The sequence below is a fragment of the Stereum hirsutum genome, assembly GCF_000264905.1.
Source record: "Stereum hirsutum FP-91666 SS1 unplaced genomic scaffold STEHIscaffold_4, whole genome shotgun sequence".
NCBI lineage: Eukaryota > Fungi > Basidiomycota > Agaricomycetes > Russulales > Stereaceae > Stereum > Stereum hirsutum.
Window position 1 is genome coordinate 1,934,258 of NW_006763134.1, and position 19,162 is coordinate 1,953,419.

The following is a 19,162-nucleotide window of genomic DNA, read 5'->3' on the forward strand; positions in this document are numbered from 1 at the left end:
AATAACCAAGACGAGCCAGAGGAGGGCGCGATTGCTTGTCAACGAAGCACGGCGTCTTCAAGCTTTAAGTTCGACGTTGACGTGAGCGAGTTCGGAGGCGGTTGTGCGACTTTTGAATGGGCTCGGGTGATCCCGGGCGCTTGGGGCAGGTCCGCCGGCGTGCCGATCCGACTGATTGGCTCTTGGAATCAAACTCGGGTATGTCATTGTTCGTGTCACGGTTCCGCCAAACTCGGCCTTGAACTCGGAAGAAATATCTGCTCCTTATCCAACCTTCATCACACCACTAGCTCGAGTGCCACATGAGCGTCAACTACAAACGCTCACGCATGTCAGAGGCAGACGCCTGTGACTACCGCATCTTATTCAAGTTGAGTTGTTTGCATACTGCAATCGATTGCTGGAAGCGGGAAGCGTGAACTGAAACTGAAACTTAAACTAAGAGGAGTGGAACGTAGAGACCTTTGACGTAGAGACGTGAATGCTGAAATCGAAGAATCTTGAAGGCAAGGAAAGGAAGAGTACAACGAAGTTGAAGCTGAGGGGGGAAAAGAGGAAAATAGAAGCAATAAACGAACAAAAAAGACGAATCGAGAAAGCGATAAAAGAAGAGAAAGAAATAACCAGGCTTGAAAGTTGACTGCAATTGCAACTGCGAGACATGGAGGAGGCATAGACTTGGACTATAGGGGAGTAATGATATTTGTAGTCAGTCATGATGATGAAGTTGGATGGATGAAGATTGGTGTTAGTGTCTCCGGCCGTAGAATATGTATCGCCGAGAGACTGGTCGTTTGAATCGGAAGGGTTTGAAAGGCTTGAAAAGGTCTTGAAGGCGGAAGGAAGTGTGGCGCCGTGCGTCGAGGTGCGTAAAGCGTAGGGGTGGGGCCCGGGGGTGGTGACGGCGTCAGAAAGGGGCGTCAACAAATGAGGACAAGGACGTGTGTAAACTATGTGAACGACGAACAGCCTCAACGACGGCGCGAAGAAGAGTGAATACGAATATGAATGTAGGGTATCGTACACGTTCAACATCGAGCTGTCAGGATCAGGCGAGTCAAAATACGTGAAAGCTTGAAATGGAAATGTGAATAGAGACAGCGATATCGATCAATCAAAAAGAAAAAGAATAACAGGACGAAAAGAACGGACTATTCACGCCGTGAATTGGGTTGCTGGCCATGGAACTGGAACGCTAGAACGGAATGACAAAGAAAGTAGAAAGAAAGCTAAAGTGCAAACGAAAGGTGAAGGGAAGGGAGTCCGAGGCTCAGAACTGAAAAAAAAAAAAAGAAATATGAGAATATGCAATGAACGTAGTAATAGCAGTAAGTAAGTAGTAGAAAGGCGCAAGTAAACTAACTGTCCCTCGGCTCGTCGGATATGGTATGGTATACAAGGACAACGACAACTTTTTGAGCGATAGCGTCCGTCGCCACCACCACCACCTCCCTCCTCCCCCTCTCCCTCCCTGTTCCACACGCACACCCAAGCGCACACGAATCCCCCACCTACTTTCTAATATTCGTATACGCAGGCGGCAACTCGATCGTCTCGTTCTCCCCAGCCCCCTCCTCCCCAGGCACGCTCGGCCCCGCATCATCATGCTGTATAATATTCACCGGCCTCATACTAGGCGGCAACGGGCTCTTCCTCATCATCCTCCCTCCCCCATCCGTCCCTCCAAACGAACTCGTCCCCGGCGTTCCAGGCCTCAGCGGATCCGTCTCCGTAAAACTGCTCGGCCTCGAACTCGCCGCCCTCCCAGCAGCAGCCGCACCCGCACCGGCTCCAACACCATACCCGTATCGTGATGTTCCATCGGTTGAGGATCGGCCTCCGTCTGTGGTTGTACCGGCGAGCGTCGGATCCGGAACGAGGAACGGTTCCGGCGCATAATAATGCGGCACTTGCGCATTCCCGTCGTCCCCATCCGCATCATCCGTAAGATCGACGGGCCGTTCCTTCGTATGTTGATGGAACCTCCGCCTCCTCACAAAAAACAGACAAACGAGCAATATCGCAATCAGACCCGCCACACCCCCCACCACACCCCCCACAATCGCGCCCACATCGCTCCCTCCACCTCCCCCACTCCCACTCCCACTACCGCTTCCACTGCTGCCACTCCCGCCACCGGTGCTGGCGCCGTCGGTACTAGTGGGATAAGTACCACCAGCCGGATCACCCGTGGTCGAGGTGGGGCTGTCCGAGTTTAAGCAGGAGCTGTCGCTGGAGTAGCCGACGGTGAAGGTACCGCTGCCGCCGGCGCCGGCACCAGAGTCGTCACCGGCGACGATGAAGAAATTGGTGCCGGCGGCGATGTTGACGGTCCAGTTGAAGCCGGTGCCGGTTGCGGTGTTGGTGGAGGTGGTGCCGTTGGGGATGGAGAAGGAGTCACCGTGGGGGATTACGCCGAGGAAGTTTGTTGAGCTGTGTGAAGTGGAAGTGGGGGGCGGGGGTGGAGGTGGCGATGGGGAGAAGGGGAACATGTGATCAGTTAATTTGCGACGGAGATGTGAGTTAGGGGTGGATATCGATCAAGGATGATTCTCGGAACGGAAGAGCATGGTGCGTGCTCTTGGACTTTTGTTTTGTGCTCACGAACGGCGGGACAGGTATGGTTGGGAAGGAAGCACGGGCATGCGAGACCGGACGCTCAGGAGCTACCTCGCGTAGCGCGGGACGCACACGGAGGTATGCATGGAGGTTCTCGGACGGCGTTTCGAGTCCATACTATCCACATCCAGCTCACTCTCGAGCGCAAAATGACCACAGGAAAAGAAGAAAATGCAGACGGAGGAACATTCGAGACGAAAAGGCGATCGGAGAGAAATGAGACATACCCATTGATATTCTCCTGCTCCCACCATAATCGCACCGTGTCACACTGATTTGTCGTGCCGTCGGTACTGAACGTCCATGCTCCCTTGACGGCAGTCGTAGAGTCGTAACAACTGGAGTCGCTCGAGGAAGCGACCGCGACGGGCGCACTGGTGCCACCCGATCCGAACCCCGACGCATCACTCACCTGTCAAACGACGTCGCAACCCATTCATCAGTAAATAGCACATATAACACACACAAAAAAGAAAATAAGAGACGCACGACAGCAATGAACTCTGAATTCTCCGGATAATTGACATCGAATGTGAGACTCGTGCCGTCAAATGTAAACTGCTGAATTCTCCTGGCTTCGATGGACAGCGGACTCGGACCGCTCGGGACCATGAGCATGGTGTAGGGCGCTGTGCCGCCCGAGCCTGTGATGCTGAGGGACACATTCGAGCACTGGGTGGGTGTGCCGTCGAACTGCCATGAGTAGGCTCTGACGAGTCTGGGCCCGAGGGCGGAGAGGGAGAGAGTGAGTGCGAACGCGAGCCGGAGGGGATGGTGTGCTGGCGGCGATGGCATGAACGTCGTTGAAGAGCGTCCGACACTCGTGCGCTTGATTGAAGTTGGGGATACAGAAAGAAAAGGAAAAGGGAAGATGGTGGAGAGAAGGAAGGGGAGGCGGAGTGGCAAGCTTCGATGACGGCCAGCACTCCGCGGTACCAATTCGGCTGTCAGTGGCGTGGCGTGACCTCGCAAGCCACAGCACGCGTGCCACATTCGCTCTCACCAGCCGCTCCAACTTGTACATGCACCCTGCTCGTGCTCTCTGCTGCAGATCCCCCACCGTCTCAGCTGCTGCGCCTCTGGGGTAGACGTCGACGAGCCTCGTTCATCTCCCGATCGTTTCAAATGTCTGCGCTCTCACTCGAGGACGACTGCGAAACGTGGACTGGCTGTGCCGGGCCTCGACAGCTTCAACTACGATTTGCATGATGTGAACATTGGAGCAGGCTAGTGGCGTTCTTGTCGTATTTCCGTCTATCCAATGCTACTGCAGAGGCTCCAAGATAAGACCTCCTTAAGCTTCAAGGTCCGTCCTCTCGTTCTCTCGAAATTTATGGCCACTCAACTAACATATTCAGGTTCCGTGCCGTCTAGCTGGTAACTTTTCGACATGGTGATACCACCACAAGCGCCGGCGATGCCAGCACATCGATCCGTCCAAGTTAGGTCGCCCGACTCCCCAACTTGATCGTGCTCAGCTGTCACTAAGGCTCCTGCCGGGGTGTCTCATGAAACCAACATGAAACGGATGTCGCAACCAGAGTCAGCTTCTGTACTAGGTGATGGTGAGGACAGCTGAGGCAATGTTTTCTAGTGGTACTAGAGGATGGTGCCTACGATTGAGGAAAATATAACAGCTCGCGTGGCTAAGAGAGAAGCTTAGTCTCTATAGAATCACCTGAGCACGGATCTGGACTGTCATATGTTTTACCCTGTTCTTGCGCTGGCACACTCAATCTTTTGTGATAAATCTTGTCTGTCTCCCTCGTGGCGGAACTCCCTGTGTACACAAATCTCGCATCTGTCATCCGTTTCTACACTGTGTCTCTGTACTATTTCTCCCCTTGCGGTGCTCTTTGCCACCTCGCTCGCTTGGTCCTCGTTCCATGCCTCCTATCGAGAGTTCTAGGCAGAGTCGAACCTCGCGATGCATCCGCCTTGGTTCAACCTTGGTTCGAATCGAGGAATCAGAATGACATCGCTCCGGCGGCACCCGGGCATCGGACCCCGAAGTTGAACCACCGGAACGCGACCACGTGGCCCGTTCCGTCGAACCACTTGAACGCGCGGCGGCGTGTTGTGGCGTCCAACCGCCTCTTCAAGACCGACCACCATCTGCTCTATCCCCTCAGCCCAGCCTCGCCAACGCTAGTCGTTCGCCTCGCTCGCGCCTACTACTCCGCTTTCTCTTCTTACTTTCGTTTTTTCTATTTTCTAATCACGCTACGTTCTCATTTTCCTACTCATACTCATCCACATACCCATACCAACTATTACCGCCGCCATGCCCTCCGTCGCCGACCGCTCCCCCGCCGTCTCTGGCAGCCCACCCCGCGCACCCCCAATCAAATACGAAGCCCGCCACGGCACCCGCTGGCAGAAAGAAAAGGCCGCCGCTGGCGCCGGCGCGTTCGAGTACCCCGAAGACGCGAAATACGTCGGACCGTGGATCATCGGCGAATGCGTCGGGAAGGGCGCCTCTGGGCACGTCAAGATCGCGAAACACCGCAAGACGGGCCAGCTCGCGGCCGTGAAGATCCTCCCGCTCGATTTCGTCTTCAGCTCGCGCACGTCGCTCCGCACGCAGCAGGCCAAGTCGGACAAGCAAAGACTCGGAATCGATCGTGAGATTATCATGATGAAGCTCATGAATCATCCGAATATTATGCGCATTTATGATGTGTATGAGGGCGAGAATGAGCTTTATTTGATTTTGGAGTATGTTGAGGGAGGGGAGTTGTTTGATTTTTTGGTCAATAGGGGCAGGTTGGCGAGCGCCGAGGCGTTGGCTTATTTCAAGCAGATTATCTATGGGTTGAACTACGCCCATGCGTTCTCCATCATCCACCGCGACCTCAAGCCGGAGAACATCCTCATCCACTCGCTCAACCCGCCGCTCGTCAAGATCGCGGATTGGGGCATGGCCGCGTTCGCCCCGCCGAGTCTCGAGCTCGAGACGAGCTGTGGGAGTCCGCATTATGCGAGTCCTGAGATCGTGCACGGACATAAGTACGAGGGCACGGCAACGGATATCTGGAGTTGTGGGGTCATTTTATTCGCGCTTCTTACGGGCAGGCTCCCGTTTGACGATAAGAACGTGAGGACGTTGTTGAGCAAGGTCAAGGCGGGCAAGTACGACCTTCCGATCTGGGTCGACGCTCAGGCTCGCGACCTCGTCAACCGCATGCTCGTCGTCGACGTCCACAAGCGTATCACCGTACGTGGCCTCTTCCCCGCGTCACACTATCCTTTCTTATGACTCTAACCTTCTTGACCTCCCAGATTCCCGAGATTCTCGCTCATCCCTGGTTCGCCAACCCCACCCCGGGCATCAACTACGTCCCCGCGCCTTCCGTCACCGAACTCGCTCGTCCCCTTCGTTCCTTCGCCCACGTCGACATCGACGTCTTTTCCTCCCTCTGCATCATCTGGGGCCGCCACGCCGACTCCGACGCCATCAAACGCGACCTCCTCTCTCCCGCCGGCCAGGGCACCCTCGCCAAGGCATTCTATTTCCTCCTCCTTAAGCATCGCGAGCAGACGCTCCAGGATAGTGGAATCATTATGGACGTCGATGAGGCGTTCTATGACGTTATGGCGAATGTCGGAGGTGCGATGGGTGAGGGGAGGAGGAGAGGGCCGAAGAAGATCACGAAGCTTTATATCACGCCGTTATCGGCGAAGAAAGTTCGACCGTTGACGATGGATGTCGGTGGCGCGCCGAAGACGTTGGCGCCTCCACCTTTGATACGAAACAACACTGCTCCTGCGCCATCCACTACCTCCCGTGCTTCAACGAACGCTCCTACGCCAGAGTCACCCAGACGTTCGAGAGGCCCGTCTCCTTCTGGTCCGAGGACGCATCGCACACGTCCGACGTCCTCACCCGTTCAACCTCTCGGCCAGCCTCTGAGCTTACACCCGCACGGGACTCGTGGACGCTCGGGCACGGAGTCTGCGTCGAGGTCCCCGGCCGGCGCGCGATCGATGTTTGGCGCCGTTCCTCTTTCCAACGGCTCCTCCAACGCCAACGCCAACTCGAACGCCGCCACAGCTACCACGACCACGCACGGCCTATTCCCCGTCGGCTTCGGGCTCAATAACGCGGCCAACAACCCCTTCGTTCCGTCTCCTCGACAGAACGCCAATCCGCCTGCTGTTGCTGCCGCACCGATCACCGCGCCGAGAGTGGGCGATGCGACCTTCCAGCGGACGATTGACGATATCGCGGGGAGAATGAATTTCTTGCACGCGGAGTTTGCGAGGTCGCAGGTCGAGGCTCAGCAGGGCCAGGGTCAGGTTACTATGAGCAGGCAGGCGAACGCGTTGCAGAGTCCGGTGTTGCCTTATCATCCGACGCAGAGGAATGCGTATCATCATCCGGTTCAAGTCCAGCAGGCACAGCAGATTCAGTGGCAGCACGCGCCTGCACATACGGCCCCGATGTACGCAGAGCCGAGTGCGAATGTCGCTGTTGCTGTTCCGCCGGCGGTGTATGCGCCGGAGCAACGCAGGCAGCTTTCGCATAGGGAGCAACGGGAGCAGCATAATATGCAGGTGGATGAGAACGAGCCTCCGACGCGCGGTTCGGGTGCCAATGGTGGGGGCGATAAGGAGAATGCGGGGATTCAATACGATGGTGCCAGTGGGAAGGGCAGTCACGGTGGGTGCGCCAAGATGGACTCGAGCTTCGATAGCGAGGAGATGGAGATCATTGATGGGTTGGGGTTTAAGGAGGTGGGGAATATGGGGGCCGTGTATGCGGGGATGCCGCAGGGGCAATGGGCGGCTAAGGGGAGGAAGGCGAAACGTGCGTTTTCCCTCTCTTTCTCTCCGTTATGGCGGTCTGAACATCTGTACTGACTTCTTCTTGCGTTCGTTTTCAGCCACGCCTCTCGACCTGCACACGACCAACATCAACCTCACCCCCCGCTCCGCTTTCTCCGACATGCTCGGTTCTCCTCCTCTCACCGGTACCGCCGCCGCCTCACTCCTCAACTCCCCCGTCGGCGAATTCAAAGGCTGGTTCTCCAACCTCTTCAACTGGAAGACCCAATCCGTCTCCCTGCCCTCGTCACTCTCGCCCTCCGCAACACGAGCCGAAGTCAAACGTCTGCTTGAGAGCTTCGGGATCCCCGTCGAGCTCGTCCTCGGCGACTCTGGGACCAGTTCCGGCGGGATTCAGGGTGGTGTGGGTGGAGGAGGGGGTGGATGGTTGAAGTGCAGGATCGAGGACGCGTACGATTCGAATTCGGGGGGTTTGGTGAGGAAATACGTGAAGTTTAGAGTTGAGTTCCATAGACCTGGCTATGGCCCGATCTCGTCCTCTTCGAACGCTCCGACGCCCAACCCGAACCACCACCACGCTTTTACTAGCTTGCGAGGCAGCGGCAGCGGCGGCGATAGTCCGATGATGAGCCCGCCGCTTTCTGCGTCTTCTGCTTCTGGGTATTCCAGCAGGAGCGGCTATACCAGTGGAGGGAGTGGGATGCAGGGTGGAGGGGGAGGGGGAGGGGAGTGTCAGTGCGCGATCGTGTTGGTGCATGAGAAGGGGGCGGCGTCGACGTTTAGGCTCGTGTTTCAGAAGGTGAGGGAGGAGTGGATGGGCGGTGTTGGTGGGTATGGTGCGGGAGGCGAAGGAGGGATGTATTCGCCTGGGCCGCAGACGATGTCGTTGGGGGTTGGGGCGGATGGGGTTAGGGCTTGGGCGTAGGGAGGAGCCGCTCGTTCGCTCTCTCGTCTATGTCTCCTTGGACCTCATTTTGACTCATTCAATGCCGCTGGGAGTCGCGGTCGTCGCATCGTACCGACCTGGCAGATGCCCCCATCCCTCACATGTATACTAGACTGTACGTACGGCCGTCACACCGTCATGATCATATCTCTAGACTTAGATTCAGTTATATGTACTCAGGCTGCGACGTGGCATTATTGTATTACCCCCCATTCATTTTCTTGAAGCTATGTCCACATTCATACATTCAATCTATGGTTGATGAGGAAACAGTGTGTTGTGCCAATAGTGTCACGTCAGTGTCTGTCGGGATATCGCATGGGCTTGCCCGTGTTAGATAATTATAGGTAATAGTGTTTGGTCCGCGCGAACTCGACCGAGTCAACGTCACAGTTATGGAGCAAAGCTATGTCGTGCGAAATTTATATTTTCAGTCGTTGAAGAGATTGAGTTAAAGACAGGTTGCGACAGACGTCAGTAATATAATGTAGTAAGGAGTGTGTAAGTAAATCGTCAGGATTCGAGCGCCGCTGCTCAATCAAATCAAATCAAAAGAAAAACTGCCCATCATTTTCATCAGCTCACGTCGACCATGACGTTACTTCCCGCATTCCCACCAGGCCCGGAAGGTAATGCGACAGCGAAGGTCCGGCTCCATTCTTCGTCTGCATCCGAACGTCTACCAGAGGATTTTGTGTCCTTGGAACAGACCTCGAGAGTGAGTCGTAGGTTATTCAGGGTCTGGGAGGGATCCGAGACGGCTATTTCACGTTTACTGACGGCGTAGACAAGGACGGAGTTTGCATCGGACGAGATACTGAACTCCTCGTTTCTCCGCCGTTGGGCGTCCCCGGACTCAGAGCGTGTTTCCTCGGAGGAATCGGGGACAAAGGCAGAGAGACAGGGAATTCCTAGGTCTTCCGCCGAGACTACAAGCGTCCCACCGTCTGCATCCCAAAATACCACGAACAGCGTCGCTGCTTCCTGATCCCATACTGCCATCACCTCACCGTCGTTCCTCAACGTACGGAGCGAGTCTTGCCGCTTGCCACTTTTCTTTTCGAAAGCACCGAAGGACGACGTAGCCGGGTAGATTGTGTATTCCAAGGGATCCGAAAGAGAAGAAGATGGGTGGTGAATGTATGCGGAGAAGAGATCGACGGTTGTGGGCGGTTGGGTTGACGTTCCGATCGAAGACCAATTTCCGGTCTTTGGACCCGTTGAGACGGTCAAGCCGAATGGGGAGTCGGGTCTGTGGTAGGAAGAGTTCCAAGATGAGGAGTTATCGTGTTCCCGATTGTGCTCGGAAGAGAAAATGTATCCGACCCCACCGTGCCACAACGATTTGGCATTGGTCCAGTTCCCGCCACCCGGCTGTATCTTCTTCCCATCTACGTATACGTGCCCACTGTGCAACCGCTGGTCCAAAACGGAGTATACTGGGGGCGGAGTGGTCGAGTTCCCCGTCGCGTTCCACGCTTGCGTCACATTCGTGACCATGACCCTCTGAACGTCCCCACCCACGAAGAACCAAGCCTTTCGCCAGCTGAGAGACTTCGTGTACGGATTCGTATACCGCATGACTGCAATACCGACTCCACCTTCCGTCTTTCCTGCCGTAGAAGGATATGTGACACCACCAACAAAGGACTCAAGACCGGTGAAGGTCGCAGAGCTGCACGAGAGTGGTGTGGCGCCGTAATCGGTGGTTGTGCCGGGAATGAGATTCCAGTCCCATGAGGCGGCGATATCTTCGTATTCATTTCCGACAAGGTAGGTGTAGAGTGTACCGTCTGACAAGTGGAATCCGTAGGGCTAACATATATCCGTGAGCTGTCAGGACCTCGAGAGCGAACAAGCTGAAGGCGTACATTCTGAGTATTAGTGCATTCGGTGTTTTTCGTGCGGTTGGAGTACATCTTGAGGGTAGTCACGTAACCTTTCCCGCGTTGCACCTATCATTATGTCAAGAGATTGAAGCAGAATTGGATGTGATAAGAGAAGAGGCTAACCATGTAATCGTTGCTGTAAAAGTTGCGATTGCCGTAGAGCGCCCCGGCGTTTGCATCCGATGTGTTCTTGACCAGGGCGTTATAGACATCAACCATGCTCGACGAGTTCCATAGCTCGCCTAGCTGCTGAATCTCGGTGAGATTGAGGTTCAAGCTGCCTGTTGCCCTGTGTCCGTGATGATGCCCTAGTCAATACACAGACCACTGCCCAGAAATCTATGTTATACTCACATCTGATCGGCTACAGCGAAGGAGATGAAACGCGGAAGAGAGCTCTTGAAAGATTGTTCAGCAGATAATCAAACGATTCAGGTTGATGAAATGTACTAACGAAATCCCAGTGGAGCGTGCCGGTGAGGACGTTTCGGTATATCATCCATTGATCTCCGTCGATCAATGTCTCGAAGGCGGTCTTCGACGAATCATTAGCGGAGAACTGGGAATTGCCTGCGTCTATCTCTAGTTCGAGTACATCATTGGAACTAAACCGAGCATGGTATCGTTTAGAATGCAAAGACGCTCGGCAAGCGATGGGACACTCACTAATCCTTGCCATAGTTGCCGTTATACAGCAACCCGGTATGTTGCCCGAAGCTTCCATCGGGCTTGATCCCGTCGACTTTGATACCAGGCTCGACGACCACCTCTGCGTTGATCCTCCCGTACGCCTCGGTAATGAGAGTAGCATTGGTCGTCAAAAGAGCGACGTCGATCCCAATTTTGGCCACGTCGAGGATATTGGCCCCGGAGAGGTATGACTTGGAGCCATTATAAAATGTATCATAGGATCGTGCTGAGATACTGGCGCAACTTGAGAATTCAGAGGAGGATAGGGCCGCATTGAAGAGGAGGCAGCTCTCATCGACCAGTTTAGGAACGAGAATAACCTTGGACGAAGAAGATGAGTGATGATAGATCAATTCAAGAAACAATAACTCGCATACATTCGAAAACCAGTTGGTGTTCCACAGTCCTGGTGTGCCGCAAGGGCACTCATCCGTTCCGCCTTCGTCAAGACACGCCGCCACGGTGAAGTCGTTCGCAAACCAGTAATTCATGGCAGAGGAGATCACAGTTGCCAGACTCGAGTCGTTGACCCATTGTTCTTCTCCTGGTATGCCACCGTGCCACGCAGCGCTCATGGTCACTGCAATTAGCGGATCAGCGCCCGCTCTGGTTCATACAAGGTGAGCGCTACCTACATATACGCGTCCAATGATCCCCCGCAGGCCAATTGGCGCGTTGAGCATCGCAGCCTGTGGTGTAATCGATCTCAGACGTGGGCCATTGACCGTCTGGTCCGAGGGTGGAAAGCCTATCGTAAAGATATAAGCCTGCCGATCAAACTAATGTCCTTGTAATTGATTCTTACCATGCAGAGATGTTCGAAACATTGGTGATGCTTGCGGTTATGAATGATAGTCTTCCATTGAGGACCGTCGACATAGCTTGCAATGTTTGCGAATCGACAAAAGACGTCGGGGTGGGGACAATGGTGGTACTGGTAGTATTGGACAACGACACGGCAGAAGTCGAACTAGCGGATATGTTTGAGGTAGAGCTGGTAACAGTCGAAGGAGTGTTTGGTAGAATGGATGAAGACGTAGCAGAAGCAGAGAATTGTGTTGCCAAGATTGATCCTCCACTGGCAGACGAGATTGTGGAGGCCAGAACCGTGCTGTTCGCACCGAATGTACCCTGTTGTAAGCTCTCCAAAGACGAAGCTGCAGCCAACATAGCATGCGAACACAGACAATAATAGGTAATGAAGCTCAAACACAAGACTCGCAGGACAGATCGCGAGCCCATGATTGTGCCCATCGAATGGGAGGAAGAAGATAGAAGCGCAGAGATGAAAGACTTCACACATCCGACCTTTGAACTTTATAGCCATGGACGGAGGTGTTCCATTGCAAAAAGCGAGCTTACGGCGTGCGAAAGGGTTTTAGACGGCCTTCACTACCGCCCGTCTTAATATAACTCTTCCGACGGTGGGCTGTTCCATCTGTGCCATGACGATATATGGAAGGTTGTGGCAACTCGTTCTGCCAGCTGAGGCGCACGCGGTGAAGGTAAGACGCTCGAGGGTTCGCAAGCCAATCCCGAGACCTCGCCTGGTGACTGCGCACGGTCCGCTTGCGACCGCTTGGGTACCGGGAAGTCGCAGGACATGCGAATATGTTGAAAAAGACAAGAAGTACTCGGGGTCAAAAGTGTGAGTTCGGAAGTAAGGCCAAAAGCACAGAACTCAAATCGACATCAAACGGAACAGCGGCATCAAGAATTTTTGAGGAGTTCGAACGCAATTCGTTATTCGGCTAAAATGCTTGTGTATTCGAACACACAGCGCCTCGGGAAAGGCCGTCGACGTAGTATCTCCTATTCTCTCCTATCACGGTTCACGAAGCACATATTGCATCCGCTATTGCTAGCGTACACGCCACAAAAACCACCAGATGGAACATAAACCTCCGTCCGCCAGGCCTGGCGGACCGAGAGGTCATTGTGACGTGAATCTACCAGACGTCGACCTCCATCGGCGAAAGCTTGGGAGGGAGGCGCGGGGACCGAGGTGGGGCGGCTATAAGCACACAAACGAGTAGTGTGTTTGTGGGTTGGTTGTGCAGCAGAACGCCACACAAATTGATGCCGACGCCAGTGTGAACTTGGGGAGGGCCGGCTGGTAGGTGTTCGCGGTATAATGTCCGGTGTAGGCCACACAGTCGGTAGTCTATGAACGTACTTGATTAACTTGGATTTTCGTAGGAAGACAGAGCGAATGACAAAAAGGGAGTGAAAGACCCACCTCAAACAGCAAGAGCTGCTCGGTTACGAAGACGAATCCGCTGAGCCTGACTGTTTTTCACCGCCTTGCACTGACGTCGCCGCCACCGCAGACGGACCCCACTTGAGCCCAAACCCTGACGTCTTCTCGCTCGAATATTGTTTGACCCTCCAATCCGCCTGATAGTACACCTTCCTCCTCTCCGGCTGGTCCAGTTCCTGCGAGATACGTCTGACCAACTCGACCTGTCTCCGATCTGCTAAATCGCCGAGCCTCTCGCTCTTGGGAGCAGCACTGGCTCCCGTTGCTGTGGCCGAGCTTGGTCGAACGTCTGCTCCATCCACGTCCAATGCTTGAACTTCGCCTATGTCATCGGCTGCAGTCTGAGTCGGATTCGGCTTGGTGAGATCAATGGGACTGGCAGTATCCGACATGTCATCCGGAAAGGGAAAGCCCCACGGATATCGCATCCTGTCGCGGATAACCCTCGCATTATCCGTCATTCCCTTCGCCTTGAACCCACTCATCACATTAGTGAACGCTTTCACCAACTCCTTCGACTCACGCCTTCCCGCCGGTGTACTCCACGGCCCTTTAGCACCCGCACCTGCACCAGCCTTTACCCCCGTCTCTATCGCGCTTCCACCCTCTATCCCTCCGCTCTCATCCTGCGCCAAGACCAAAAAATCCTCTCCCAATCCTAACCTCTCCGCCTCCAACCGCTCCATCTGCACCACCAGCTTCATCGCCTTCTCCGCTTTTCCGGCTAATGCGACTTTACCCGCCACGGTCCCGAGGGCCGCGACATTGGGGTTTATGCCCTTCTCGAACATGTGGTCGAGGATGCGGAAGGACATAGAGAAGTTGTGGTAGAAGCAGAAGGTGCGGAGGAAGGGGAGGAAGTGCCCGTTGTCGAAGTGGTCGGCTGGAGTGGGGGAAGGTGGGATCGAGTGATGACGGAATTGGGAGGGAAGAATGGGAGAGGCGGTGGCGGCGGTGGCGAGCGCGACTGTTGAGGTGGAGGGAGAACTGGGTTCGAGTGAAGAAGAGGGTGATGGAGGTGGTGGTAATGATAAAGGAGCGGGATCGGGAAGGGAAGCAGACTCTAGAAGTTTATTAGGGTAATGCGGCTGATGCCACTCCAGTACCTCCGTGAACCGTCCAAAAAGCATGTGTACCTCTCGCTCGGTCCTCGTCAACCTAACGATCGCGTTCCAAGCGAGCGAAGTGATATATCCATCTGCCCATAATTTATGCGGGATATTGAAAGTCGCTAACTCCACGGACATCGGTAAGGCTCCGTTTCGTCTTGGCTGGATCTGGCGTTTCGCTGAAAAATGGTAGCGACGATACAGTAGACGTTGTACGATGTCTTCAGGGACGCTAATGTGATGGAAATATTTATGATAGAGATGGAGGACATGTTTCCACTCGGAACGACGGTGGTGATAAATCATTTCGGCGTGGATGACCCAGGAAAGAGCGTTCAGCGAGAAACGATACGCTTTGGTCCGTAACATGTTGATTTCTGGGGCAGCGAGGATATTGGGGTTTCGACGGTCGGATTCTGGGCTGTAGATCTCGAAGAAGGGGATGAGAGACGTGACGGACATGTGCTTCTGTGAGAGGATACGCAGAGCGATGGCGATGTTGTCTTCGACGGGCCGGTCTTTGGAGATGGTCAAGAGAGCTCGTGTGAGAGGTACGGAAGGGTTATTGAAAGTGTATCCGATAGCTTCCATCTGATCAAGGAGCTCCGTTTCGCCTTCGGCCGCTAGGGAATTGACGACATATTCGACGGTGTGTTGGTTGATCGCGATACGAAGTGTGTAGGCTTCTCGTAGCAACTCGAGAGCTTGCTGAGGCCTTCTCGCAAAACATTGAGTACGAATGGCATAGCTCCACCATCTGCTACGCTTTTCGACACGCGATCTGAGACTGTGTGGATGGGTCTCCACTTCGCAGCCTTTGAACGCATCATAGAATTCATGAAGAAACCGGCGCGTCACGGAGAATTCTGCATATCGCGCGATGTGGCCTACCACGGTTTGACCCACGAGGGGTGCGTATCCTTTCGAGGCGCAGATGAGGCCAAAGTCAACGGCAACGTCGAGAGGGATCGCGCTATTGAAGAATAAACGGCGGGTGATGGTGTTAAGGTAAGGGCTTCTGCTAGCCTTGGCTGGTATAACGAGGGAGAACCAGTTGAGGAATGAGGCGTAGCGATTGGGATTGTTGGGGTCGTTCAAAACGTGCAGCGCAGCTCGGAAGTATCGCGTGCGAGGAACGATGGGTATGCCCATACTGACTAGCTCCGAGCGTATATTCTCTGCTTCCCTAAAGTTTTGGACCTGAACGAGTCGACTGAGTGGGTCGCATGGATGTCCAGTTGGAATGGACGCAGTATGGTGCGACTTGAGAGGGAGAGAGATGGAAGCATATTCCTCGTCTTCATCTTCGAATAGACTCGGATCGGGATGGGTGTCGGGATAGTGGACGGCTCGAAAGGCGACTTTTCCTGGAGTATCGCCGTCGGAGAAGGTTCTGGAGGGGACGTATGCCGGATTGAGAAGGAATCTGGAGTTCAGAAAGTTGTTCCGCCATGGGAGCTTGAACGAGAGGGATAAGCGACCAAGGGCTAGTGGCACAGCGGTCATGAAAGTCTACAGATATATGTAAGATCATCTCGCCCATCTCGTGCTTCAAAAAGAAAGAAAAATGTATACCGAGCTTGTGCCAGCTTCGATGTCGTCGTCACCCCCACAGATGCTAGACAATACGAGGCCACCAAACAATCTAAAGCAGTCGATGAAGATGAGTTATACGTCAAAATGAACATTAATTGTGTTTCCACCTATTTCCACAAAGACGTAACGCGAGTGCCTTTCGGCGCTGGCGAAGACAACGAGTAGAGGTTGGGCAAGAAAATACTAAGAAATTATTTGAAAATATTGCGCGCGAGAAAGCAATGCCACGTGACTTTGTTCCAATAGCAGTGCTTTGCTGGTCTTGTTGCTCCGTCTCGTTCAGCTTCCACCATTCCGAAATATTGTTGAAATCACCTCTGTCGCTGTCAACAACAGTGAGCAAGTCGTTTGTACCGCTGCTGATACATTTCTGACGCGTTTACGAGCTAGTTTCACGATGGACTCTCCCAAACGGACCGCGTCTCCCTCTCCAGACGCATCCGAGTCGAAGCGTATTAGGCTAACCGTGCCACAACAAAATCAAGGTGCATCTCCTGTGGACCCTGAAAACGCTCAAGGCAAGCGTAGCGAGCTCGACCCCATCCAGGGCGGCGAACTCGGTAACATTCCCAACTACCCCCCGTCTTCACCAGGACCAGAAACTGGAGGCAAGGTCACCTTGCTCAAGCCAGAAGGCGAGGGCGTGGACGACGACAATGCCGACGTCGAGATGGGAGATGGTCAGGATGACGATGGCGAGTCGGGAGACGATAATGACGACGAAGATCCCGCCCAACTCGAGGCGAATAGGCAGAGACTGGAGGAACAGGCGCGCAAATACCTGGCTGCACAGACGCATCAAGTCATCATTCCCTCTTATTCCGCCTGGTTCGACATGTCTGCTATCCATGCGGTCGAGCGACGCGCCTTACCCGAGTTCTTCAACGGCAAGAACAGGTCTAAGACGCCTGCCATCTACAAGGACTATCGCGACTTTATGGTCAATACCTACCGTCTTCGCCCCACAGAATACCTCACAGTTACTGCTTGTCGGAGGAATCTTGCTGGAGACGTGTGCGCTATTATGCGTGTACATGCCTTCTTGGAGCAATGGGGATTAATAAACTACCAGGTGCGTTTCTTTCCCCCTCTTCGTCCCTTCTCAGTCTGTTCGTGGTGGCGGTGGCTTGTACGAAGGGCATATCTTCAGTGCTCTTAGGCTAGTGTTATATCTTTCGACTTTTGTCGCACTACTTCTCCCGGTGTGCGAACATGGCGCAGGTCCACCGACCAGCCCTCGATAGCCGCCATGCCCGTTCACGACACATGGTGTGGTTCATATAACACCAACCTTGATGTTGAGAGCAATAGGGCTCACGGCTCAAACCACTTCTGCGTTTCCTCACCACACACATTTGGAAACTGCCTCTTTCTTACTGGAGACTTGTGCTCCAGATCATGTCTGTGTTCACTCTCATTTGGACCATCGCATTAAATGTTGTCCTTCCGCTCTCACCCACAGATCGACCCAGACCAGCGCCCCGCCGCCCTCGCCCCTCCTTTCACCGGTCACTTCCGCGTCATTCTCGACACCCCCCGCGGCCTTCAATCCCTTCACCCCGGCTCCCGCCCCTCTCAACACCCAGGCGGCCAAGGCCCCAACGGCTCAACCACCAAACGATCTTCCGGCCCCACCCCCGCCTCCCTCGAACTCCGCTCTAGCATCTACCAAACCACGTCCAAATCCGCCCGCCAAGTCTCCGAATCCGAGGCTGCTATCCTCGCCAACGGCACCACATCTGCTGGCTCGAATGCCCGTCCCACGAACGCCGTTACCTATAAGTGTGACACGTGTGGCGTGGATTGTACGGCGGTGCGGTACCATTCCCTCAAAGTTAAGGATTTCGAGCTCTGTCAGCCTTGTTATCTCGACGGGAGGTTCCCTTCGACCATGTTCAGCGGCGACTTCGTGCGCCTGACGAACTCGGCGTCCGTCAGCGGGAACCAGCACTCTGCAGCGAACGGAGGGGACGCATGGTCCGACCAGGAATTGCTGCTCTTGCTCGAGGGCGTGGAGATGTACGACGACGACTGGTCGTTGATCGAGGAGCACGTCGGGACGCGGTCGGCGCAGCAGTGCGTGCGCAAGTTTTTGGAGCTGCCGATCGAGGATCCGTACCTCGAGAGCGAGGGAGATATGGGGGCGATGAGGTACGCGAGAGTGCCGTTTGAGCAGGCGGATAATCCGGTCATGAGTGTCGTCGCGTTTTTGGCGGGGGTGGTTGGACCCGGGGTCGCGGCTGAGGCGGCGAAGACAGCGTTAGGAGAGCTGACGAAGGGAGAAGAGAAGGAGAGCAAGGTGCCGGAGTCGGACAAGGAGGAGAAAGAAAAGGAGAAAGAGGGAGAGAAGGCTGCTACGGTGGAGGGCGAAGAAGGGGGACACAAGGATAACGAAGACGACAAGATGGATGAGGATAAGGTGGAGGGAGAACTATCTACGCCTCAACAGCCTGAAAAGGCGGAGGCCTCATCGAGCAAGCCGACGACTCCTGCTGCAACGGGCGCGGAATCGAGCGACGCTCAGGCGACTTCGTCACCTGCAGCAGAAAAACCTGGCCCTGGCGTTCCGCATTCCAAGGTGGTCCGCGCCGCCAATCTTGCCCTGAAGGCGTCCGCGAAAGCCGCATCTTCACTGGTATCTGCCGAAGAAACCAACATCCGTTCAACTCTCGCGGCCGTGATCAAGCTCCAACTTACGAAACTCGAGCTCAAGATGTCACAATTCGAAGAACTGGAGGATTTATTGGAGGAGGAACGAAGAGCACTCGAGGGCGCGAGACTGGCTTTGGTCAGCGAGAGGATGACGCTGAAGAAGAACCTGGAGAACGTGAGAGGAGAGTTATCAAAGCACGCGCAGAATCAGGGAGCGGGCGGGGCTGGGAATATGCAAGGGATTGTCGCCGCGGCGTCGCAGGCAAATATGGGAACGTCGAGTCAGGGTACCAGAATGCAGGATATTTCCCTGGACGGGATGGCGATGGAGGGGGATGGGGGTCCGTTGAATGGTGGGAATGTGGTGGCGCTTTCTTAAGAGGACTGCATTTTTTTTCTTTCTCCGAGCCTTATTCTGAGTCCGATGGTCGAGTTGGAGTTGGTTTTTGTGTATACTTGTCTGAAGATGATGAGTTCCTGTCTTTGCGTTCTTTGTTTGCTCTGTCTTGTCTATCGTATTACTTTATCGCCTTGTTCTTGTAAAACCAATCAGATCGTCTGGTGTGCATATGAACTGGAAGAGAACGCCATCTTATTTACAACGTCGACCTCG

General features: G+C 54.5%; 5 protein-coding genes across 5 annotated transcripts; 2 read left to right on the plus strand and 3 right to left on the minus strand.

Moving 5' to 3' along the window:
* Window positions 1-574: 574 nt before the first annotated feature.
* STEHIDRAFT_167087 (uncharacterized protein) lies at window positions 575-3,488 on the minus strand. Its single transcript, XM_007302035.1, has 3 exons — window positions 3,109-3,488; window positions 2,847-3,031; window positions 575-2,433 (listed from the first exon to the last, which is right to left on the minus strand). Exons 1-3 carry the CDS (start codon window positions 3,412-3,414, stop codon window positions 1,512-1,514), a joined length of 1,413 nt encoding a protein of 470 aa, XP_007302097.1. The 5' UTR covers window positions 3,415-3,488; the 3' UTR covers window positions 575-1,511.
* Window positions 3,489-4,903: 1,415 nt separating this feature from the next.
* Window positions 4,904-5,997, plus strand: STEHIDRAFT_53347 (Pkinase-domain-containing protein; the record flags this gene model as incomplete). The annotated part of the gene is made up of 2 exons (XM_007301493.1): window positions 4,904-5,836; window positions 5,902-5,997. Coding segments are annotated over 2 exons (1,029 nt in total), but the record flags the coding sequence as incomplete, so codon positions are not given.
* A 2,806-nt stretch (window positions 5,998-8,803) lies between these two features.
* On the minus strand, window positions 8,804-11,952 carry STEHIDRAFT_76135 (polysaccharide lyase family 8 protein). Its single transcript, XM_007301558.1, has 10 exons — window positions 11,738-11,952; window positions 11,568-11,680; window positions 11,310-11,512; window positions 10,909-11,252; window positions 10,697-10,847; window positions 10,597-10,640; window positions 10,366-10,531; window positions 10,225-10,308; window positions 9,284-10,168; window positions 8,804-9,208 (listed from the first exon to the last, which is right to left on the minus strand). Exons 1-10 carry the CDS (start codon window positions 11,809-11,811, stop codon window positions 8,930-8,932), a joined length of 2,343 nt encoding a protein of 780 aa, XP_007301620.1. The 5' UTR covers window positions 11,812-11,952; the 3' UTR covers window positions 8,804-8,929.
* Window positions 11,953-13,194: 1,242 nt separating this feature from the next.
* Window positions 13,195-15,807, minus strand: STEHIDRAFT_154898 (uncharacterized protein; the record flags this gene model as incomplete). Its single annotated transcript, XM_007302036.1, has 1 exon — window positions 13,195-15,807. One exon carries the CDS (start codon window positions 15,805-15,807, stop codon window positions 13,195-13,197), a length of 2,613 nt encoding a protein of 870 aa, XP_007302098.1.
* A 375-nt stretch (window positions 15,808-16,182) lies between these two features.
* Window positions 16,183-19,119, plus strand: STEHIDRAFT_119931 (SWIRM-domain-containing protein). The gene is made up of 3 exons (XM_007302037.1): window positions 16,183-16,232; window positions 16,288-16,969; window positions 17,360-19,119. The coding sequence occupies exons 2-3, from the start codon at window positions 16,295-16,297 to the stop codon at window positions 18,926-18,928; spliced, it is 2,244 nt and encodes a 747-aa protein (XP_007302099.1). The 5' UTR covers window positions 16,183-16,232; window positions 16,288-16,294; the 3' UTR covers window positions 18,929-19,119.
* The last annotated feature ends 43 nt before the right edge of the window (window positions 19,120-19,162 follow it).